Consider the following 25,533-nt stretch of genomic DNA (forward strand, 5'->3'; position numbering starts at 1 on the left):
TGCCTTGTGCCACTTCGGTCAGACAGTGGGCTCCCCAACCGGTACTGCTGGCATCGGAGGTTATCGTTATCCAGGAAATTGGAGCGATTGAGTGACAGTTGGTCAGATTTGTACGGCGTAACCACCAGGGAAGGCATCCCTTCATGAATGGGGTCAGGTGAATAACTTGTGACAAATTCTCCGTCGTCCACTGTTGGAGAAACCCCTTCTGGAAGGGTCTCAGCTTCCACATAGCCCACTTCACCATGGGCGAGGTGGCCACGAGCGTCCCTACTACCTTCAGACACTGACGAGCAGTGAGACGAGAGGCAGCGAGAGTGTGAGACAGCCTGCTCTGGACAACAGGAATTTTCTCCTCTGGCAGGGAAATGGTGCACTTCACCGTGTTGAACAGTGCCCCAAGAAACACCAGTGACTGTGTAGGCACCAGATGGCTCTTTTCTAGATTCAGAATCCAACCGAATTCCTGAAGCGTAGATGTCACTTGCTCCAGATGTAAGAGTAACTGATGCCTGTCTTGGGACAGAAGGAGGAGATCGTCCAGATAATGATGCAATCTGATGCCTCTGGTCCTGATGAGAGCCACAACTGCCAGCAAGGTCTTCGAGAACGTGCGAGGCGAAGTTGAGAGCCCGAAGGGAAGACACGTAAATTGCATGTGAGCATGACCTACAGCAAAGCGGAGGAACTGATGGTACTCTTTTGCCACAGGAACGTGGAAGTACGCGTCTTTTAGGTCGATCGATCCCAACCAATCTCCTGGGAGAATCGAATGTTGTATGGTGACTAGGGACTCCATTTTGAACCTTTCCTGATGGATAGACCTGTTGAGATATGTGAGGTCTATTACCGGACGCCAGGTGCCGTTCTTCTTCTGGACGAGAAACAGAGGTGAATAGACTCCCAAACCTCGTTCTTCCTCGGGAACCGGCACAACAGCTTGCTGAACCAGTAAGGAGTCCACGTAGGCGAGAAGAATCTTCTTTTTTTCTGCCAAAGGAGGAAGTGAGGTTGCGACAAACCTGGGTTTGGGATCGTTGTCGAACACCCACGAATGTCCCTGAGACACGATGTTTAACACCCAGGGATTCTGGATCGAGGCCGCCCAGACCTCCCGAAATTGGAGCAACCTGGCCCCTACCGGGAAGGCCTGGACGGGCCCAACCTCAAAAGGATTTGGTGACCTCTCGGTCACCAGACAAAGAGCCTTTAGGGCCTTTCTGGAAGGTGGATTGCCTTGACTTCCCACCTCTTCCGTAGGACTTGCCTGGTCTGTAGCTGCGAGCTTCCCTGGCACGATTGATAGTTTGTCTTCTCGGGAAAGAGCGCTTCTGAGCGCCTGGACGTTTATCCTGAGGAAGGAATCCAGACTTTCCACCCGTGGCCCGAGTTATGGCTGCATCCAATTTGTTCCCAAAGAGGGAAGAACCCTCAAAGGGAATTTGGCACCATGCCTGTTTGGAAGCAGCATCAGCCACCCAAGGCCTAAGCCAAAGGGCGCGTTTAGCCGTAACCGAAGCCAGCATAACCTGAGCCAAAAGGCGAATGGTGTCTAAAGACGCCTCCCCCAGAAAACCCGCAGCCATCTTCAGCTCCCGGATTGGGGAGCTCTGGAGCACTTCTTCCGAAACTCCACCAAGCGTGCCCTCGAGGGCATTAATCCAGACTTCCATGGCCTTTGAAATTGTAGCCAAAGCCAAAGCTGGCTTACAGGCCATGCCGGCCGAAAGATACGCTTGTTTAAGGTCAGCGTCGATCCTTCTGTCCAACGGATCCCTAAAAGAGGCTGTATCCTCCATTGGAAGGGTAACATGCTTGACCAAACGCATCACAGCTGCATCCACACTTGGGGAAGATTCCAGGTACTTCACCTTTTCTTGTTTGAATGGATACAACTTCGCCATCTTTGTGGTCAGAGAATTCTTCCTTTCCACTTTGCTCCACTCTTCCGTAATTATGTCTCCCAACTCCCCTAAAAATGGAAAGTCCAAGCGCTCTTTGCATAGCTGCTTGAAATATTTTCGTTGTTTTGGGGAGGAGACAGCCGGATCTTCCCATTCAAGGGCTTCTCTTACCGCCTTCACTAGAGGGGAGACAAGGCTAAACTCAAAACCTGAACCGGAGTCATCTGAATCAGATTCGGACTCTGAAGGAAGGATAGAAGGATGGCTGGGTTGAGAGGATTCAAAAGGATCCTGAACCAAAAGATCTCTTTCCGGAGAGCGGGATGGTCCTGCAGAAGTACTTGGCTTTTGTAACTCAGCTAAAGAGTCTTTGAGGACTCTGCGCACCACTTCCTCGATATGATGGTCCGACTTCTCCCTTTCACCCGTGGCTTGGGCATAACAGGGTTTACACAGAGAGGAGCCATCAGTTACCATGGTACCACAACCCCAGCATTTCTTCCCATGCGGGTGCTCTGAACGGCCATGATGTGTTGACCCAGAAGATTTGCCGTCACGTCCCCTATTATGGGGGGAACTGCGTCTGGACCTAGACGAGGAGTGGCGGTGATGCGACTTAGAGTGTCTGTCTGCGCTGCGTGCGCTAGGCTGGTGTTCAGACCGGGAAGAGCTGGAGACAAACACATGCAGCGATATGTAAGGGAAAGACACACAAATCCTCCCCACCCCCCCTCCAATGCCCAGCACATACCTGGTATGAGCGGGCTGGCCACTAGGGGGTGGAGAAGCATCCATATCGAAGCAACCGAGGGAGCGAAGAAACTCTTCACCACTATGCAAAAGGTAAATACATAGAGCTAAGTCCAAGCATCAAACAAAGAAACTGCCAATAAGCCTTTAAAACATACAAATCTTACCTTCTAAAATGACAGTCAGAGTCTGGGGGAGGCTGTATGTGTGTGCCGACCTTCCCACCAGCTCTGACATACTGAAGGATTTAAATATGCCGCCTCGCGGCCGCCGATCGCTGCCGCGCATGCGCGAGTGACGTCACGCGTCACTCCCGCGCATGCGCACCGAATCTAGTGCCCGGCGGCTACCGCGCATGCGCAGAAGCGCCGCGCAACCCGGAAGCGACGGCCACGATCGCGGCCGCGGCGGGACCGGGAGCCACCGGACAATGAAACGAAGGTAATGCCGCAGACGCAAACACCACAGTAAGAATATTGACATATGCCTAAAACAATAGCTTTAAACTGGCACAATAACGATAAGAATAAACTAAATGAAAAAAGGTCCCATAACAGGGCTTACCACCCTGCCCAAGCAGAGAAGGGTCCCAGAGGCACATCACCGGACTGTCTTCGGGCAAAATTAGGCCACCCGTGGCAGCAGGGCTCTCTCGGCCAGACCACAGCGATCCTGCTGAGGGTCTCTTCCATTGCCCCCTCCATACCCTGCTAATAGCCAGGGCTTATCGGAGTCTCCACGACCCAATCTGCTCCAAAGTATAGGACTTGAAAATAGTAGGAACATAACACTGTATGTATGAGGAGGACGAAAAAAGAACACTGAAAGGGAGCAAAGATTTATGGGAGTGGGGTCCTATGAGGTAGGAGAGGAGGCGGGGCCTACCCAAACGTATGCTGCCACGGAGTCTGTCAGGAAATTGTTATTTTTGCAAAATTGACGCTCTTTTTTTGTTTATAGCGCATGATCAAAAAATCGCACAGGTGATCAAATACCACCAAAAGAAAGCTCTGTTTGTGGGAAAAAAAGGACGTAAAATTTGTTTAGGTACAGCGTCGCGCGACCGCGCAATTGTCCGTTAAATTCACGCAGCGCCGAATCGCAAAATACCCCCTGGTCTTTCAGCAGCCAAATCCTCCGGGGCTTAAGTGGTTAAACAAAATCCTTCCAAAAATGTTTAAATATATTAATGGTAAGAAAGCAAGGTCAGAGCATTGGGGCCCCAAAAAGGATGATTAGGGGATGATTGTTTGATTTTTAAATTCCAGACCTAAACTGAAAATGTTGCTCACAATTTTAGCTATGTTTTCACTCTCAAATAAACCATTTAACCAGTTGTTTCATTACAGTTCCACAGTTTCATCCCTGCATTTTCCTTGTTTTAGTTGATTAATAAAAAATATTCAGGAACAAGAACTACTTCAGCTTGGGTCTTGAATATGTAAATGAAACGCGTGGTAAGATCTAATATTAATTTCCTTCAGTGCCTTACTTTCAATAATCTTGCTGTATGTTGGACTTGAACTTATGACCCCTGCTGTAAGTCTTCTTGAGAGATCAGAGCAATTTCACCAAGCTAAAGAGAGAAAAGCTCTGTGCTGCCTAGCTAAAAAAAAATTAACTCATGAAGTATGCATTGCCTTAAAAAAGTATTCATACCCCTTGAAATTTTCCACATTTGTCATGTTACAAACAGTGTATTTTATTGGGATTTTATGTGTTAGACCAACACAAAGTGGCATATAATTGTGAAACGGAAGTAAAATGATAAATTGTTTTCAACATTTTTTACAAATAAATATCTAAAAAAGTATGGCATGCATTTTTATTCAGCCCCCTTTACTCTGATACCCCTAACTAAAATCAAGTGGAACCAATTGCCTTCAGAAACCACCTAATTAGTAAATAGAGTCCACCTGTGTGTAATTTAATCTCAGTAAAAATAAAGCTATTCTGTGAAGCTTTCAGAGGTTTGTTAGAGAACCTTAGTGAACAAACAGCATCATGAAGGTCAAGGAACACACCAAACAAGTAAGGGATAAAGTTGTGGAGAAGTTTAACTGCTTCCGGACCACCCAACGCCGATTCACTGTGGCAGACTGGCCCTCCTGCGCGAACCGATGTAGACCTACGTCGGTCGCACGCCTGCAGCTAGGGGGGAGCGTGCACTGCCGGCAGCGCGCTCCAGCCCCCACTTGGCAGATGAGACTCCAATGCACTGGGCAGGAGGCTCTGATTGCCACCTGACACCCACGATCGTTCCCTGCTGAGAGAGAACGGTCAGCTGTTGTAAACACAGCTGGCCACTCTTCTCTCTGGAATGATCACAGAGTGCCTGTGATCCTTCTATGTAGGATCACAGGTCTCTATGGTCATTCCATAAGCCCTGCCCCCATACAGTTAGAAACACGCTCCTAGGTACACATTTGACCCCTTGATCACCCATGGGATTAACCCCTTCCCTGCCAGTGTCATTATTACAGTAACAGTGCATATTTTTAGCACTGATTACTGTAGTAATGTCACTGGTCCCCCCAAAAGTGTCAAAAATGTCAATTAGGGGTCCAATCTGTCCGCCGCAATGTCGCAGTCCCGCTAAAAGTCGCAGATCACCACCATTAACAGTAAGAAAATAAAAACCAATAAAAATTGCATAAATCGTTCCCGTAGTTTGTAGACACGATAACTTTTGCGTAAACCAATCAAAATACGCTTCTTGCTAATTTTTTACCAAAAATCTGTAGCAGAAAACAAGAGTATGGCACAACTACAAACCTACCAAAACATGGCCGTCCACCTAAACTGACAGGCCGGGCAAGGAGAGTATTAATCAGAGAAGCAGCCAAGAGACCCTTGGGAACTCCGGAGGAACTTCAGAGATCCACAGCTCAGGTGGGAGAATCTGTCCACAGGACAACATGCACTCCACAAATCTGGCCTTTATGGAAGAGGGGCAAAAAGAAAGCCATTGTTTAAAGAAAGCCTTAAGAAGTCCCATTTGCAGTTTGCGAAAAGCCATGTGGGGGAAACAGCAAACATCTGGATTGAGTTTTTTTCCTTAAAAGCAAAACGCTATGTGTGGCGGGACAGTGCACATCACCCTGAACACATCACTCCCACCATGAAACATAGTGGTGGCAGAATCATGTTGTGGAGATGGTTTTCTTCTGCAGGGACAGGGAATTTGGTCAGAGTTGATGGGAATATGGATGGAGCCAAATACAGGAAAATCTTAGAAAAATAAAACCTGTTAGAGTATGCAATAGACTTGAGACTGGGGTGAAGGTTCACCTTCCAGCAGGACAATGACCCTAAACATACAGCCAGAGCTACAATGGAATGGTTTAGATAAAATCATATTCATGTGTTAGAATGGCCCAGTCAAAATCCAAACCTAAATCCAATTAAAAATCTGTAGCAAGACTTGAAAATTGCTGTTCACAGAAACTCTCCATCCAATCTGACAGCCTGAGCTATTTTGCAAAGAAGAATGGGCAAAAATTTCACTCTCTAGATGTGCAAAGCTGGTAGAGACATACCCAAAAAGACTTGCAGATGTAATTGCAGTGAAAGATGGTTCTACAAAGTATTGACTCCAGGGGACTGAATACAAATGTACGCCATACTTTTTAGATATTTATTTGTAAAGAAAATTGTTTTTGGTTGTAACATGACAAAATGTGGGACATTTTCAAGGGGTATGAATACTTTTTCAAGGCATTGTACATTGCATGTGCTTGTACAAAAAAAAAAAAATCTATCTTTACATTAAACAGCTTATTTAATAGCTAGATAGAAAATATGATCCTGAATAGGGCGATATTGGGTGCATCAATTTAAGATTTAAGGGCCTGAGGCCCCTTTCACACTGAGATACGATGTAGTTTGACAGCACACCATGTACCCTCGGGTGCATCAGTATGTAAGGGACCAAGCTCCAGACAGATATAAAAGACAAAAATAATGCATCTCATTTATACCCAATAAATGTATTTTTAAATGTAAGCGGTACCTGATATTGATTTGGTATCAGGTTTCAGCAGTCCCTGTACGGCAGAGCACAGAGAGTGGGAGGGAGAAGCAGAAAAATGCTGATATGAAACAAGAGCAGAGTGACAAGAGATAAGCCCATCAGTGTGCTGCTTCTCCTTTCACTGTCCAGTCACAGGACAGGTGGGCAGGTATAGATAGGAAACCTGTAACTGAAAGTGAAACAACTAAAGATCAAGTCTCCTCCCCTGCTAAACAGGGCTGTGTTGTGTGTTACAGCAATTTAAATTTCAGGATTGGATGTATAGAAATCAAATTCCCTTTGTCAAGTAAAACAATTCCCATATACAGTATGTAATTATCTCTTTATTTAGCTGTTTTCTTGAAGTTAAGCTTCAAAAATGAGCAGACTGTCCTTGATTAAATAGGGCATCTGAGTTTACTGTGTGTTTTTTTTTTTTGCACTCCACCATGTGTGGTTTGTCATGGCTCCACAACGTTTAATATTTTTTTACCCAGAATGTCCAGGGTTGCAATTTCCCTAACAAGAGGTCTAAAGTTTTTCACTATTTTAACTCACATAAAGCGGATTTTGAAGTTCTTCAGGAGATCAAATTTTTCTTTAGTTCTTACCTAAAATGTATCTGCAAATACTATCTTATCTTCTACTAGCTCCCAGGATAGGGTCAGGGGTGTTCTGATAGCATTTAAGTGTAATCCTTCTATTATTTGCACTTGGGGCATTGCTGGCCCTACAAGCAGATATATTTTCCTACGGGAAAGTTATATAATATGGAAATTACATCGTAACAAATTATGCCTCCAATAGAGTTCATAGCCGGTTCTTCTCTCATCTTCTGAAAGCTATAGATGTGGAATACTGCTACTGAGGAACATTTGAATCTGGTTCTGGACCCTGGGCTTAATTGGCAACACCCTCCTGTAGGTGCCTCTACATTTCCCCAGATCCACAGATGTACACTATTCTCCAAACTCGTCACCTTGTGTAGCAATATTTCCAGGCATTGGGCCTGATGTGGGTCTGCCATGATTACCGTTAACACCAACAGGACATTTAAGCTTGTTGTCCAAGTGTGAAATCTGAAACAATGAACAGTCCGGCATCTTTGGTATTTAGTTTTATTGTAGGAACTTGGTTGGGAGAAGGGAATGAGTGGGATACTCCTCTGGCTCAACTAGGTACAAATTTGGGACACTTGAGAAAAATGCTGTTTAGCGCTGTCATGTTTACTTCTCAGGGGCTTGAATGTTATTCTATATATTTTTTTATATTTGAACATTTTCTTGCTATCTTTCATTATGTTAAGTATGGTGTTATGATATCCTTTTTGTCAGCCCATTTGCAATTTACATTTGTTGGGGCGGCGCAGACACAGGTTTGATGACTAATGTATCCACCCAGCTTTTTTTTGGTTGGGTATCATAGTTATTGTTAATTGAATTGCTATATGTTTATATTTTATTTATTATATCTGAGGAATCTGATCTTTTGTGCCATTTTGCTATACATCCACTAGATGGTGCTATTATGACCTGTTAGCGTGATAGTGCTATTTTTAATATTTTTCTGGTTGCTTTACATGTGTGCTGTTACAGGCACACAAACTTGGTTTCTAGTTTTTTAAATAAATTGTTTTCATTATAATTGTAGAAGTATCTTACACCTATTAGTGTGATAATGCACACATTTCTGGTCTTTTGAGCGCATCTGGTATTTCGGGCCACTTCCGGATGTGGACATACAATTTATCAACTTCCAGTTCTTGTTATATATAAATGCGTGCTTGCTTCAGTTGCCCATGCCTCTGATGATGTCTACTGATGACGAAACGTGTTAGGCGGGACCTGACATATGATAAAACTATGCTACTAGCCACGTCCATCTTGATCAATTTGCTTTGATGCCTGATTTTGCCTCATGTATGTAAGTACAGTTCTTAATAAAGCTACATGTGATGGTAATTATGTGCTTTACTATGGGATCCTATATGTTTATTATCTTGCTGAGCTCATCTGATCCAGGAGCTGATAGGGTATATGGTTGTAACATTGTTTGCTTGAGTATACATTCATTTTGAAGCCTGCATAAACAGCCCATAGATCTCTGAAGTGAGTAGTCTTCACCAGATGTCTAGTGTTGGGATCAAGTTAGATCTGTGTTACATGCGTATTTGATCACTCTATAACTTGAGGGTCCAACTCCTCTAGTAAGGAGACTTGCTGGAAACACTGCGGTGCTGTTTTACCATTCACCTCACTGAAGATGGGGCTGTCATCTGTCTTTATTTGCTTTATTTAATTTGTGAGTAGCGCTGCATACCAGTTCTTTTTTTACATAAAGAATTGCAACAGCAACCATTTTTTTTTTCCATAGCCCCTGGTTTCAAAACATATCTAATAGTTTGGGGTTCAAGGTCATTTTCTAGCAAAAAATGCTAATTTTGAAATGTGTTAACATGTTGCCCTGGACAGCAAGTGGTTAATAAAGTCTTCTCTATGTGCTGCTTAAAATTGACTTTTTATGCAGCTATCTGGATTGGCATATTCTGAGCAGTAGTTGGTTTCCAGACCCCACTGGACTGGATGATTGCGGGGCCTGTGTGGAATATGACCTTTGGGCATTTGGCTCACTAGCAGAGATGGGCCAAACACCCCTCTGTTTGTTTTGCAACAGAACTCCCGAACAGGGGAAATGTTCTAACCCGAATGGCAAACCTCATTGAAGTCTATGGGAGCCGAACAGGAAAAATCAAAATTACCTATTTTGAAGACTTATATGCAACTAATTGGCCATAAAAGTGGTATGGGGGTCTGGGTATTTCCCTGGGGGACATGTATCAATTAAAGAAAAAAATTGTAAAAACTATCCTTTTTTTTCAGGAGCAGTGATTTTAGCCACTTCAGCTCCGACATTTTTTGCTATTTGGCACTGTGTTAATTTACCTAACAATTGCGCGGTCGTGGGACGCTGTATCCAAATACAATTGATGTCCTTCTTTTCCCATAAATAGAGCTTTCTTTTGGTGGTATTTGATCACCTCTGCGGTTTTTAGATTTTGCACTATAAACAAAAAAAAGATTGACAATTTTGAAAATTACACAATTCTTTTTCCTTTCTGCTATAAAACATTCCCAATAAAAAAAATGTAAAAATCAAAAATTTTTATCAGTTTAAGCCAATTTGTATTCTGCTACATATTTTTGGTAAAAAACCCCCCAAAAAGCGTATTTTAATTGGTTTGCGCAAAAGTTATAGCATTTACAAACTATGGGATAGACTTTTGGACTTTTTATTTATTTTTTTGTTTTTATTGGTAATGGCAGCGATCAGCGATTTTTAGTGGGACTGTGGCATTTCGGCGGACAAATCTGGCACTGAGTGACACTTTTTTGGGACCAGTGACATTAATACAATATTCAGTGCTAAATAATATGCACTGTTACTGTATAAATGGCACTGGCAGGAAAGGGGTTAATAATGGGGTGATCAAGGGGTTAATTGTAAGCCTAAATGTGCTTGCTAACTGTGGGGGTGGGGCTCTGTGACAGGCACACAGAGATCAGTGTTTCAGCTAATCTGAAACACATGATCTCACTGTGCCTGTGTGACAGAAGAGCCGCCTGCTTTGTTTACATAGACAGGCAGCTCTCCTGTCAGTTTTTCAGAAGATCGTGGGAGGCGATCATGTTGATGGGGAAAAGGGTCTCTTCCTGACAACCCTGGGTTGTGGTTGTGGGTGTCTGCGGGTGGGGGGGGGGCTTATTGAAATCTGCCTCTTTACAGGCAGACCAAGGGAACCCCCCCCCCCAGGCACTATATTTAAAGCATTTTTTTTTTAACCAACACTTTTTTTTTTCAGCTGTTAGTGGGGAAACCCATTGGCAGCTGATGACTCATCAATTGTTAAGGATGCCGCGGCCCACTTCCCAGCCCTGCTCCTTAACAACCAGCTTATACTGCACCCTGATTGGACAAGCTTTGCCCAATCAGGGCGCAGCATTGCGGGATGTTCGTCAGGGCGAACACCCAGCTAACACACTGAAAATCGGGTGTTCAGCGAATGGCCGAACAGGCAAATGTTCAACCCAAACTGTATCCAAGGTCCAGAGCTATGGCACAGCCTCTGGTTTGACCCTGTTTTTAAATACTTACTTTGTAAGTAGGCCATGTGGGCCAAATACTGGGAGCTACTTAATTTTTTGGAATCATTGGGCTCCTTTGTTATACTATTTATTCTATGGAAAGGGTTACAATGCCAAGTGCTGCATTACTAGGTGGACATGCTGTGGGCTGCACATGCAACACCATGCTTTTGTTCACACAATTCAGCATGAGGTAGCACCTTGCCACCACTGCTACTATTCACGTGAGACACGCTTTTTATCTTAAATAGTCCTTGCTCCCACCTATACTGACCTGGGGACATCTGTTTGAACCTCTCCTACTTCCATCAGCCTCTTTGTTGCAGTGTAACATGTCCGATTGGAAACACACAGGGTGTATCCCCACTTTACTATGTCCCTCCAGTTCACTATTTACTAACAGTTCCAGGGTGACCTGCAGTGCTCCCTTTTAGTGGCCTGACACCAACAGCCTGGAATGCTGTTCCTTTTTAAGCATTTACGTCCATCTCAGTCTTCTTTAGCTGTGTTGTGGGGCCCCCTACTTGGTGTATTTCACAACAGTTATGCAGGGTTTTATGGAACAAATTGCAACTTTTATTGCTGACTCTGACCACAGAGGCCATAAGTATACCTCAATGCCTCTCCCTGCTAAATCATTACCTGACCTGCTGCAGCCTTAGTGGCCCTCAAGGATATGCCGACAGTTTGGTCTTAACCTAGGTTCTGACTGAACTTTGGCTGTTTAGCCTATGTGGACCCCTGTTCATCCGGTGCTGAGCATCATAAATAAAACCCTTATTTATACCACTTCTATATGAGACAGCATTCTGCTGTTACTTGTTCCTCAGAAAGAAGCAGGTGCTTGTACCCTCCACATCCCTAGGAATCACTGACATAATGGGAACCCCCACCGTGTAAGCAAAGGGGTGGGGATAGCAGTAATCCCGCTACCCTGAAGTACTTTAAATGGGTTAGTGGATGTCTTCCATCTTCTTTTCCTGTATGTGTCTCCTATTAGTGAATATGCAGTGATTTTTTTTTTCTTTTTTGAAATGTTGGGCTGTGGTGTTCAAAATGTGTTTGCTGTGCATGCCCTTTGAGGGATATCTTTTAAAATCTACCTATGACATCATCATCAAGGATGTCACTGGGGGTAAGAGTACCCATCTACCCCAGCAGAAGAAGTCTGGGCCTTAAACTAGAAAAGTCTCACCCCTCTCTCAGGCAAAAAAGAGCTCTTTTCCTTACTCCCAGGCTCATCCTCTAGGGCCATAGCCAAGCCAGGAGCCCAGTTTAATAGAACACTTTGAGCCCCTAAAACCTCCAAAACCTGCATACAGTTCCTTTTCAATATGAGGACATACCCCACTTCTCTTTGCGGACACCTGGGCAGACAGCGTCACAGATGCCTTAATATGGAAGCTGGTTTGCACGGGCTTCAAATTACTGCTCTGCTCCCCACCCACTTTCTGGTTCATGACTTACAACCTTCCTGTGTGACTTCACAGGCTTACAAATCTTTATTCAACCCTTGCAGGTCTTCTGGATTTAACAGTTATTGCCCAGATCCTGTGGTGGAATGGTTTCATGGACTTTTTTCCAACCTCATCACAGTTCCTTATCTGCCAGTTACATCTAAGGTAAGAAAAACTGGCAGATAGACTTACTCAGCCAGCAGTTACTGGACCCAGGACTCTACAACCTGAGGTGTTATAGGGCCTGTGTCACAGGTGGGGGACATCAAATCTGTACCTCCTGGTATCCAGGTTCAATAACACAATGAACAGGTTTGTATCCAAATACAGAGATTATCTGGTGGAAGCAGTAGATGGTCTGGTGGCTTCTTGGGACCATTGGAAACCTGGTCTATGTCTTTCCTTCCCTAAAACTTCTTCCTCTTCTAATACACAGGATCAACATGGAGGGCATTCTAGTGATACTCATAATTCCAGACTGGTCCATGTGGATGTTGTAATATAACCTGATCAGACTCATGGCAGATGCTCCTTAGACTCTTCTAGATAATCTCTTCTATCTCAAGGACTAGTTTACCATCCTGCTTCAAAATCTCTTGATTTAACTGCAACTTAACTGGTCTTGAAGGATGGGGGCATTGCTGAATCAGCGATTCCTTTGATGATAAAAAAAAAATTGAATGCCAGCTTCTCCCAAATTCTACCATCACACATAGAAGGCCTACTTTGCTTGGCAAGAGGAAATACTATTTAGGACAAACCCTGACCTTTTGCAATTTAGGTTTAGGTCTTTGTTTGGCTCAGAGTGCCATCGAGGGTCAAATTGTGACACTTGCACATTTGTTCCATAGACGGCTAGTCCATTCTTAAATTAAGACTTTTGTGCAGGGTGTTTCTTATTGTATCCCATACATTAACCCATAGAATGTGAACTTGGTTCTTTTGACACTTTAAAAACTGCCCTTTAAGCATATTAAGAATATTCACTTTCCACACTTACTCACACAATTGCTTTCCTTGATGTCATCACCACTATGTCCAAATTGGCTGCCTTGTCTTGTAAAGAAACCTTTCTGATTTTGCATAGAGACAAGGTAGTATTGGGGCCTTGAACTCAATTCCTTTCTAAGGTAGATTTCACTCCAACCAGGACGTGCTTCCATCTCTCTGCCAAGCCCTAGTACATCAAATAGAGATTTTCTTTCATTGTCTGGATGTATTTTGTGCTGTTTATGCTTACCTCACCGCTTTCTTTAGAAAGACAGATGGCAAAGGGAAACTAGATTCTCCTTCCACCATCTCTTCATTAGCCAACAAGATTTCTGACATTATCAACAGGTTTTTTTTTTTTTTTTCGCTAATCCAACAGATTTAACAGAATAGTCGATTTTAGTAGACCATTTAGTAGACCTAGAAAAAGGAGCAAATAATAAACATTCATTATTAGGTTTTACAAAGACTCCAAAGGTTAATTCACCCACTCTCTCTCACAATTCGACATTCTGTCAGCATGGAAGAGGGCAGACTGTGTATGCTTGGGCATGCAATATAGCGAGTGTTTGTTCGGGAGTTTCTGGGGTTGCTCTTACAACACCTGATACATCCTGCCATCAGTAGGAAAGAGAAAGAAGAACAATGTAATAAGCATCTGAAAAAGTAAGCATTTATTTACAAAAAGAGCAGAGCATGTTAATCTTTTAAGGACACGGTAATGCATAGGTAGGTTTTTTGGCAAAAGTAAAACTGAGCAAAGACATATCAAAATGTGTCTGATTCAGCAGGGACCAGCCAAATTTTGATCAGTGTCTGCCCCCCTCTCTGTTTGACAGAAGTCGATTGTTAGATCATCTTCTGTTGATAAGGTAAATTTAAAACCTTTTTTCAATCACCGGCTGCAGCTAATAGTGTGCAACCGCTGCTCAATGTATTCTGACAGCGACAAGTCCAGCTGTCAGAATACAATATCCTGATGGGGGGATTCCTCAATCTACCTCTTTTGAGTGGAAGGAGAATATGTTTTTTTAAAATCAGCGCACTGGCTGAACGAAAAAAAATATGAACTGTCTATGGCAAGCTTAATTAAAGGTGAACTAACTCTTTAAGTGACTAAAGAATGTAAATTGAACCTCAAACTGTGGAAGCAGGAGCTTTGCTTAAAGCGTAACTTCACTATTGTTGAGAAAAAAAACATTCCCCCTCTTGGTGATCTATGTACATTACAAGGATTTTAACTAACTTTATGCAGATTCCTACCTTTTGGTGTTCTGAAGAAATCATTGTTTGTTCCTCTGTACCTCTGTTCTGAGCGGGTCAAATGGGAATGGTTTCATAATTAATTTCATAATTATCTATCAGCTGTGGCAGCTGCAGGGCTCTAATGAGGAAATCTGCTGGGCCTGCATCCCTTGTTCCTATTGGGAGAATCTCACCAAAATTACATTTTTATTGCAGGGGATGCCAGAAATCTGACGTGTATCTTAACCTCCCTGGCGGTATGATTATGTCAGGAATTCTGTACCAAAAGCGGTACAATTGTTTTCATGGAAATTTGGCGTTATGTATTATAGGCCTACAATTCTTAGTAATTACTGACTTAAACCTGACCAAAACAAGACTCTAGTAGACATCCCAGATGTGATAAATTTGAAACACAAACGCATGAATTATAATCGAATCAATAATATAATTTTATTATATAATATATAATATATATAATAAAATTATATTATTGATTAGATTATAATTCATGCGTTATATATTATATATATATATATATATATATATATATATATATATATATATATATATATATATGTGTGTGTGTATATGTATATATATATATACACACACACATATATATATATATATATATATATATATATATATATATATATATATTATGTAACACATGAATTATAATCGAATCAATAATATAATTTTATATTTATATATATATATATACGTGTGTATATAGGTATATATATATATATATATATATATATATATATATATATATATAGGTGTGTGTGCATATATATACATATATACATATATATATATATATATATATATATATATATATATATAATATAAAATGTGTTATGTGTTTTGTGCAACGTTTTTTTTTTTTAATTTCCCTCCCTAGTTCCGCTCCCATGCAGCATTGCAGCTGCAGGGAACGGAACTAGGAAGTCATCGGACCGACAGACGAGCGGCGGGACTCTCGGCTGGCGGTCACAGCAATGAGAGATCATCGCTGGATCGCCAGGACAAGGTAAGAGACACCACTGCGCTCTCTGCACGTCCACCCCGAGCGTGACTCGGGGATACCGATCCTAACCTAAAAAATCCACCCCGAGTCACGCTCGGGATTACCGCCCAGGAGGTTAAGCAGACTTCTGGGAAAATTGGTGAGCCAATCACACAAGCAGGAAATGTTTCTGGGGTGTGGTCAGTACACATTCTGGTAGCCATATTGCATTTCAATTTCAGAAAATTACAACAGCTGCAGATTGAAAAGGAAAGGCAATTTTTAATAACATTTAATTACAATGCAATTTATGTCGCAATTGAATACACTATATTGTTTTTTCTTTATTTGCTTTTTTTTCCCCCATGATAGTGGATTTCCCCTTCTTAAGTTGTAGTTTAACAAGTGTATTCTGGGAAAAGGGAAATGGAGCACAAATAACACTAAGATGAAATGTAGGGACAGTTCTGAGTTCCAAAATATCTTTTGAAATAGAGAGAAACATTGATTTATATCCCATCAAATCATTTTCCCACAAGACCCTAAAGCAGAAGCATATTAGTGACCATGTACACTGAGATGTGGTTTATTGTGCAATAATGACACTGCATTCTCAAAATTGCTCCTGTACGTTTCTTGGTAAAAAGAAAAACAGGATGTTGTGTCTTGCAAAAAGGAGAAAAAAATAGGATTTTTGTTTGTGAAAATAATCATTAAAATTTTTTTTATTATTATTTTCAGTTTGTCTAAACAAGCAGTATAGAGAAATGCATGTTTCACACAAGAAAGTAACAGCACATGATGAATACTATATCTATTTGTATCAAATGTCACAATTTTCTCTGTGCTAGCAGTGATAATAACAGATAACAGTACCATGACAGAACATAATATGTTTTCAGAGAAAATATTTTCACACCAATTGGACGCATCTTTTTCAATATCCTGGATATTTTCTTGCTTTGCAGTCTGCCTTTTTTTTTTTAATAATGTTCATCTCAGCAATTTGTTTCATTGGCAGTCTCATTATAGGAGTTTTTGTTTGTTCCTAGTTGTGTTTTTTTCTGGGTAATTATCCACTATTTTAATTACAATGGGTAGCTTTAATTATCGGTGAACAGATTGGTATAGGATGAGAAATGGAGTATAATGGAAATGGAAATGCATTTAAATTTTCTTAGTAAATAAACAGGTTTTAATATGGGATGGTTTCCAGGACATTGGAGGTCAATTATAATGAGCTAAATGATGTTTAGGTATAAGATTTTTTTTCTTTTTTCGTTTAAAATTATTAGAAAATATATATTTTTTTAAATTGAAGTACTTTGGGGTTAAGTATAGAAAAAAGCAACATAATATACATTGCTATAACTTTTTAAACAGTGCAAGCTGTAAAGATTTTACAGCATTAGTGCAATTCTGTGTAGCTCTGCTAAGTAGGAATTAGTGCATTACCGAAAGGTGAGTGAAGGATCTAAACTGTACTGATTTCTATTCTGCTGCCTAAAACTGTTGGTCCAATAATATGCTTTCCATGGTGTTTGACAACATGTCAGGTTCATGACAGTGTACAGGGAGATCTCTGACACAGAAGAAAGGAAAACTTGCAGCCTGTCTGTTTTGGACCCTCTCGGACAGGGAATTTTAATCAATGGATTATAGGGAGTAGGGAATGTTGGGAGTAGAAAATAGGTGGCATTTGCACACTGATCACATACCCATACTCCCATATTGGATACCCACTTGTGTGGAATTGTCCTTATTCCTGGTGCATATGATTGTAAGTGTGACCAGAAAAAGAAAACGTAGAAGAATATGGAGGAGTATCTGGAGCAAAACATCTTTTTACATTTTTTTGGACAGTGTGTGGAATAATTATAACATATGTCATGTTATATTGCTGTCTGTGTCCCCATTGGAAAAAAATCACTCTCCTGATTTCTCTTTGTGACCATAGTCACTGAGAATAAAAGCAAGAAAAATGTAAAATGCAAATTTTCTCACCAGAACAGGGATATAAAGGAAGGAAAATCAATGGTGATACTTGTTTGATAACAACTATCTAAGAGGGGGTCACCTCGGATAGTTTTCCTCTCTCTTCCTATTATGTCTTCAGGATAGGAAATAAAGCGAAATCTCTTTATTTAGACAACAGTGGCCATAAAAATTGATGGGAGTTTTAACATTTCAAAAATTAAAAAGGTTTTAGATATATTTCTTAAGGGATTGTGGACAAAAATGGAGTCCAGAAAAGTATATACTGTAGGGGTGATGTATTTTATCAAAAAGTGGACATTTGATCCCCATTTTTTTCGTATTGACCCCCCCCCCCCCCCACACACACACTCTTCTTGCTTTCATATGCAGTTGAATTGTAAGTGTAACATAAAATTGACAATGTATCTATACTCCTTTTTGATAAGGGTCCCACACTAATAATGGCATTCCTAAGCTTTTGGATCAATCATTCACTTTTGGTTTAATGTAGCCTAGGATATGGAAGGATGAGAACCTTTTTTTTCATTAGTGCTTGAGTAGACCATAAAACCAAATTTGAGGAAAATGTATATGTGACTTCCAGATTTTCCTATTTAAATGCTTATTATTATTAATGTTATTCATTAAGGTAGTATAGATTCACTCCAAATCACATTATAAAAAAAAAAAAAAAATGACGGTTTTTCTGAGCCTATGAGGGTCTTACAATTAAAATGAAACTCCAGACAAAAAATTTAAATATTGCTCACAGTTTTTCCTGAAAAAATGATTATTAATTCTGTCTGGTAATTCTTGTTATATCTACCCCTTTTCTGGTCAATAAGATCATCTGCCACTTCACATTTTTGTAAATATTTTATTATATCTTTTCATGTGACAACACTGAAGAAATGACACTTTGCTACAATGTAAAGTAGTGTGTGCACAGCGTGTATAACAGTGTAAATTTGATGTCCCCTCAAAATAACTCAACTCACAGCCATTAATGTCTAAACCGCTGGCAACAAAAGGGAGAGAGTACACCCCTTAGTGGAAATGTACAAATCGGGCCCAAAGTGTCAATATTTTGTGTGTCACCATTGTTTACTAGCACTGTCTTAACCCTCTTGGGCATGTAATTCACCAGAGCTTCACAGATTGCCACTGGAGTCCTCTTCCACTCCTCCATGACATCCACGACATAACAGAGCTGGTGGATGTTAGAGACCTTGCGCTCCTCCACCTTCCATTTGAGGATGCCCCACAGATGCTCAATAGGGTTTAGGTCTAGAGCCATGCTTGGCCAGTCCATCACCTTTACCCTCAGCTTTTTTAGCAAGTCAGTGGTCGTCTTGGAGGTGCGTTTGTTATCATGTTGGAATACTGCCCTGCAGCCCAGTCTCCGAAGAGAGGGGATCATGCTCTGCTTCAGTATGTCACAGTACATGTTGGCATTCATGGTTCCCTCAATGAACTGTAGCTCCCCAGTGCTGGCAGCACTCATGCAGCCCCAGACCTTGACACTCCCACCACCATGCTTGACTGTAGGCAAGACACACTTGTGTTTGTACTCCTTAATGGTTGCTGCCACACACACTTGACAACATCTGAACCAAATAAGTTTATCTTGGTCTCATCAGACCACATGACATGGCTCCAGTAATCCATGTCCTTAGTCTTCTTGTCTTCAGCAAACTGTTTGCAGGCTTTCTTGTGCATCATCTTTAGAGGAGACTTCCTTCTGGGAGGACAGCCATGCAGACCGATTTGATGCAGTGTGCGGCATCTGAGCACTGACAGGCTGACCCCCCACCCCTTCAACCTCTGCAGAAATGCTGGCAGCACCTATACGTCTATTTCCCAAAGACAACCTCTGGATATGATGCTGAGTACATGCACTCAACTTCTTTGGTCGGCCATGGCAAGGCCTGTTCTGAGTGGAACTTGTCCTGTTAAACCGCTGTATAGTCTTGGCCACTGTGCTGCAGCTCAGTTTCAGGGTCTTGCCAATCTTCTTATAGCCTAGGCCAGCTTTATGTAGAGCAACAATTCTTTTTTTTTAGATCCTCAGAGAGTTCTTTGCCTTGAGGTGCCATGTTGAACTTCCAGTGACCAGTATGAGAGAGTGAGAGTGATAACACCAAAATTACTACACCTGCTCCCCATTCACACCTTAGACCTTGTAACACTAACAAGTCACACGACACTGGGGAGAGAAAATGGCTAATGTGGCCCAATTTGGACATTTTCACATAGGGGTGTACTCACTTTTGTTGCCAGCGGTTTAGACATACTTTATGTTGAGTTTATTTGAGGGGACAGAACATGTACACTGTTATACAAGCTGTACACTCACTACTTTATATTGTAGCAAACTGTCATTTCTGCAGTGTTGTCACATGAAAAGATATAATAAAATATTTACAAAAAATGTGAGGGGTGTACTCACTTTTGTGAGATACTGTAGATGATACATTCCAACAGTCTGTGGGACTGTCTCACGATTTTAATACAATCCCACCATACTGCAGATCCAGGCTGTTTCCCACTGCTGGCCGTGTGCTGAAACCTTCATTACTGCACCCAGCTTTGGTTTCTTTGCTGATCTCTTTACAGAGTGAATCAGCAGTGCAAAATGCAGGTAAGTAGCCCACTGAACACCAATGTCTCCCAGTGGCACCATTTGCCCAACCACCTAACTAAGTGCCAGTGCTCCTCCTATTCCTGCATAGAATACTGGTGCCCCCTCTCTCCCTTCACAGAGAATTAGTGCCCTCCTCTACCCCCATAGAGTACCAGTGCCTCCTTCACTTCACAGAATATCATTGGCCCCCTTTCCTCCTCATCTGCTCTGCCAATTCTTCAGAGTCCTGCGACAACCTTCTTTGACCATTAGCCGGCCAATGATGATTTAACTCCTGCATATAAACACAGGAGGTTACCTCAAATTTAGTTGCTTGCCTCAATTTTCACCTTAGGATCCTTGGATGCACTCCTTGGATATACTCCTTGGAGTAAAAGAAACACGAGTATGGTGTAAAGATTCTCCTAGCTCCAAGAATACCAAATATTAAAATAATATAGGGGATGTGGGATTTATGGGTTTTTTTTTCTTACTGATTTAAATGCAGTTCTAGTTTACTGAAATACATGCATCTGAATGCCTAAAATACTGCTGTGTGTTAGAGCCCCTAATGTTCCCATCACAGGCATGCAGATACAAATACTAAAATTACACATCGAGCCAAAAAAATTTTATATTGGCATCTGTGTTGTCTTTTTATTTTATTTATTTTTTTCTTCCACCCTGTCTACTTTAACCATTGTCACAGGAACAGAAATCTTTCTAATATTGCTCTTAAATGGAACCCAGGCTAGCAGCAAAAACCCAACAAATGTCTTAATCTTTCCCCAGTCCTGATCCCGTAACAACCCCCTCCCCCCAACACAACCCTCCCCCCCCCCCCCCCAAAGACAGGTAAGTCTAAGATTTTGGTGGAGGGTTAACGTAAAGGCTAATAGTACAAAAGCATGATAAAGATCCCTTACCGCCCTTACCACCTAGAAGCTGAAGCTGAAACTGGAAGGCTTAACTGCCGGTTTCCCTTACCTAAGATGCCAGTGCCTGCACCCAATGCTGATTGAAGGATCGGACCAGGTTCAGAAATCGCTGGATCCCTGAACAGGTAGGCAAGTGTCCTTATATTAAAAGTCAGCAGCTACAGTATTTGTGGCTCCTGACTTTAATTTTTTTTTTTTTTTTTGGGGGGGGGGGGGGGGGGACTGGAGCTCCTCTTTAAATCAGCAAGAAAAATGTAATTCTATCATGCAAGAACACTGTGTAAGTACTAGGATACATCCATTGTAACTGAAACTTACATAATATGTAAATTTCACTTACAATTAATGTATCCTAGTACCTACACAGTTCTTCACTAGTTTTATCACAGCTTCATCACTAGTTGTAAAAATAGTTATTAGATTTTGACCTCTGCCATGGATGAAAATATCAGACAATTATTAAGCATAATGTAGCACTTTAATTCTAATTAATAGAATGTACTCTTTTTTTTTTTTTTCAAACCACATTGGAGATAAAGTATTAAACTTGTATTTGTTTTTATGCCATATTAACTTTCTTGAAAAAAATGTTGAGTTGTTCATTAGTATATGGAATTATGTACTGAGTGATTTATTTTAATGCAATAAAGTTACAGATGCTGATGACAGAGTAAAACATCTTGAAAAGGAGGCTGATCGATTGCTGGATAAACTAAAACCTATCAAGGAGCTTCAGGAAAACCTGGGTAAAAATATCTCGCAGATCAAAGAGCTGATAAATCAAGCCCGCAGGCAAGCCAATTCTGTAAGTCAATTATGCTATATTCTAAAGTAATGAGGTGTACTAATTCACTACATAAATAATTGCAAATTGGCAACTACAGTACATGCATCACTTTGCTTAATATGGGTGTAGATAAACAGTCTTGTTTGGATTATTTTTTAGCTAATGGAGTGAGGCAAGTCATACAGAAATTGGTAAAAATAGAAAGCATTAGCTAGACATTGATTTCACAAACTTAATCAGTTAACATATTTAATTTACTTTACTGATTTTGACTACTATGTCATTGGATCAGAGGCAATTCATTTAAATTTTAGATATTTTGTCAATAGAACTCTAAGTTCAATTGGGCACCAAATCAACTAGTTCTACTGTTTAGGGTACTGAAAGAGAAACAATATACTCATAAATGAAGCCCATACTTATTAAAAAGGAACTACAGTTAGTTTAAAAAAAAAAGATTAAAAGTCAGCAACTACAAATACTTGAGTTGCTGACTTTTAATAAAACGGTACTCACCAGTCAAGGAGTCCAGCACTGTCTTCACCCGGGCTGATTCTTCACCAGTCTTTGGGTCCCTGGCACTGCCATCTTCACTGTGGAAATTCCTGCTATTTCTCAGCCGGCTCCTCACTGCAAGGGGAAGTGGGAGTCAGTATCTGTCAGAAAAAGTTAACTGCTCCAAGAAAAAAAACCAAAAAAAAAAACGGTAGAATGGGGGGGAGGGGGAGATGCGGGTGAGCAGTGCTTTCACTTTTAACTGAGGTTCCCCTTTAAGTGTTGATGTGCAGGTAAATGCATGGAGCAGTATGATCTAGGATAAGGATGTCCATCCTAGGACAATTATCTAGGATAAGGGTCTGATATAGATGAAAAGAATCCCTGGTTCTTTGTTCACAAACAGAATAAAGGCATTTATTTACTCAAGCTGAAGAGTGCAAAATCAGTCGCACTTCTGCATTGAAACCAGCTTCCAGGTTTCATTGCCAATGCTTAATTGAACAAGCTGAGGTTAGAAGCTGATTGGTTTCTCTGCAGAAGTAAAACTTTGCACTCTCCAGTTTTAGTAAATAAACCCCACAGTGACCAGTTACTGGTATTTTGAAGGCAATTTAAACATACTTTTTTCTTTGTAAGTGTTGCTGCAGTATAGTCCTGTCCTGTCAAAGGAAGGTTGAGGGCATCCCCCAGACATGTTACTTTTATGAATTTTTGCATTTTTAATGATTCTCTTTAAGCATTTCTAAAATCGTTGCTCCCAATCAAATCAAAGTTTTACCACTTCTTTTGCTTTGATACATGTTACCCATGGCAGTGCCCAATCCCTCATGCCAATTGTTTGACAATCCCTTGCCTATTAGGCTACAAAATGGCTCACATTGACTTCAATAGGATTCAGATTCTGCACCCGAGCTTTAGTCGTGTGCTCGAACTGAGCTCAGGCTTGTTCGGCTCATCAGCACCAGCAATAGATCACTAAAGCAGTGATTGACTGTTGCAACAGGGTGATGCTGGACCAAGCTGTACCTTGTGACATCACTACACTCAGAATGTAAACAGAGTGCAGAAACCTTGTGATCTGCATACATTCCTATGGAGCATCATGTACCATAACAAGTTCTGAAGGCCGATTGCTAATAGTTTAAACTCCTGGAATTAGTGCTGGATGCCAGCCGTCACTGTCAGACATCAGTTCCAGCCTCAATCCTGCAAAGGGCCATTAGGAACAACTTAGTCCGGGTATCATTTTAAAATGGCACCTGTCACTAAAGTGGTTACATTTGTTATATGTGATAATAACATTTTTATCTTCATGACCTGGCATTAAATTAATTAGTGTAATATCTACACATATTATAGAATCAATATACTATTTAGATGATGTAAGTATGGTTTAACCAAGACTTTAGGCTGTGTTAGATTGCATTCTTCTGAAATATCTAGATGACCAAAGAACAGAACATGATGCAATATTGCTTCTATGAAGAGTGTAAGTACTGCAAAGCACAAAGCATATACTGTCTGCGTGTATCTATGAAAACATTTTATTAAATATTCCAATATCTGGAATATTTACAGTGTTCTACCCATTTTACTGAAGGATCATTATGCCCTGGAGACAAAGGTGTTAATAATAATTTTATTATATAATGAATCATAAATGTATCATGAAATAAATTATTCAAATAATTTTTTATCTCAAGGGCACTTTACTGTGTCAGAAGTAATGGACCCTCATTTCTCATGGTCTATAATGTCATCAGTCCTTGTAAATTATATTATTTCCAGTTATTTATATCCTCGCCTCTCTCAGCCCACATGCTGGCTGCAAATATATCTAGAAGATATTTTTTCCCCCTTTCCATTTAAAATGCATTTTATATTATAATACATTGTAATTCTAACCAACCGAAACGATATGCTTCTTGCATATAATAAAACTTATTTTAATTTGTTATGTCAGGCAAGCCAATTAATTTTCACCTATGAAGTAATATGTACTGTATTTCCATCTGTATCCCATTTATTAAATGCAATCAGTAACACACCCACGTTAACAACCTTTAGCATGCAATTTATCATTTAGAACTTCACTATTGATAAAGAATTGATGTAACAGATATAGCTGATATTTTTTTGTAATTTAATATATATAAAATTACCTTTTTTGTTTGATGTACACCCTACTATGTTTTTCAAAGCTGGCGTAGAAAATGCAAACATGGCTTCCTTGTTTGGGAACATTATATACGTATATACATATATTCATATATACAATACATATATATGTTGATGTATAGAGCTCCCCCAGAACGTATATTTGTTGCTTGTGCGACCTTCTTAATATAGCAAGCCGAGTTTCTTTTATAAATATGCTTATAAAATACCTGTGTGTAGCAGAAAGATCTTCCCACTGAGAACTTGGGAAGTAAGAACTGGTTGCAAGTAGTAGAAAGTAAGACTCTGCAAAGCAGTTTGTTAAAATCCTTTTTAGGAATAGGAGCAGCAAAGTGCGTGTTTAAAACACAGCTCATACCAGATCTAAGATGTGTGCTTGCAATGAAATGAATATCTTGCAGGCACTATAGTAAAATTGCTGTAGCTTCTGGCACAAAGAAATTGTGTGAACATCTTTATTATATCACCGTGCAAAGGCTGCAGACCCAAGCCTAACCCAACCCAACCCAAAAAATTCTGTTTAACATTGTTTATATACATCATTTTCACGGGGCACCTGTTTTTATTAATCAAATCCACTGTAATATAGAAGAGAAAAAAGCAGTAAGCAAAAAGCAGGCTACGGTGGGAAAATACAGCAGCTCAATCCTGTCTTGTTTTTTTTAAACATCACAAAATGCTTTTACAGTATAGGTGGAATTGTTGCAATTACAAGCTACTTTTGCAGTGACTACTAAGTGCTGGTTCACATTTCTGCGACCACAGAGATCGCATGTAATTTGGAGTGCACTGCTCCTGAAATGACATGCGATCTCTGTGCGGTGCAAATTCAGCCATACAGTTTGTATGGCTGAATTCGCACCGCAATCGCACCTAACACGCACAGGACCCTTTTTTTGGTCCGCAGCAGAATCGGATCGCATGGTGGTTCACACTAGTGCGATCCGATTCTTTGCGAACTTTCAGATCGCACTGCGATATGCGATCTGATCTGGGGGTGTCGTTAACTTTTAATTG

At 40.8% G+C, this 25,533-nt stretch overlaps 1 protein-coding gene across 4 annotated transcripts in view; it reads left to right on the top strand.

Moving 5' to 3' along the window:
- Window positions 1–25,533, top strand: part of LAMA2 (laminin subunit alpha 2) — a 1,405,743-nt gene that overhangs the window by 1,221,132 nt on the left and 159,078 nt on the right. For all 4 annotated transcript variants that reach the window (XM_082249565.1, XM_082249566.1, XM_082249567.1 and 1 more), the window contains one exon: window positions 21,704–21,858. In XM_082249565.1, the coding sequence (XP_082105691.1) occupies window positions 21,704–21,858 (155 nt within the window). The remainder of the gene's footprint in view (window positions 1–21,703; window positions 21,859–25,533) is intronic.

Source organism: Pelophylax lessonae, assembly GCF_965119305.1.
Source record: "Pelophylax lessonae genome assembly, chromosome: 3".
Lineage (NCBI taxonomy): Eukaryota > Metazoa > Chordata > Amphibia > Anura > Ranidae > Pelophylax > Pelophylax lessonae.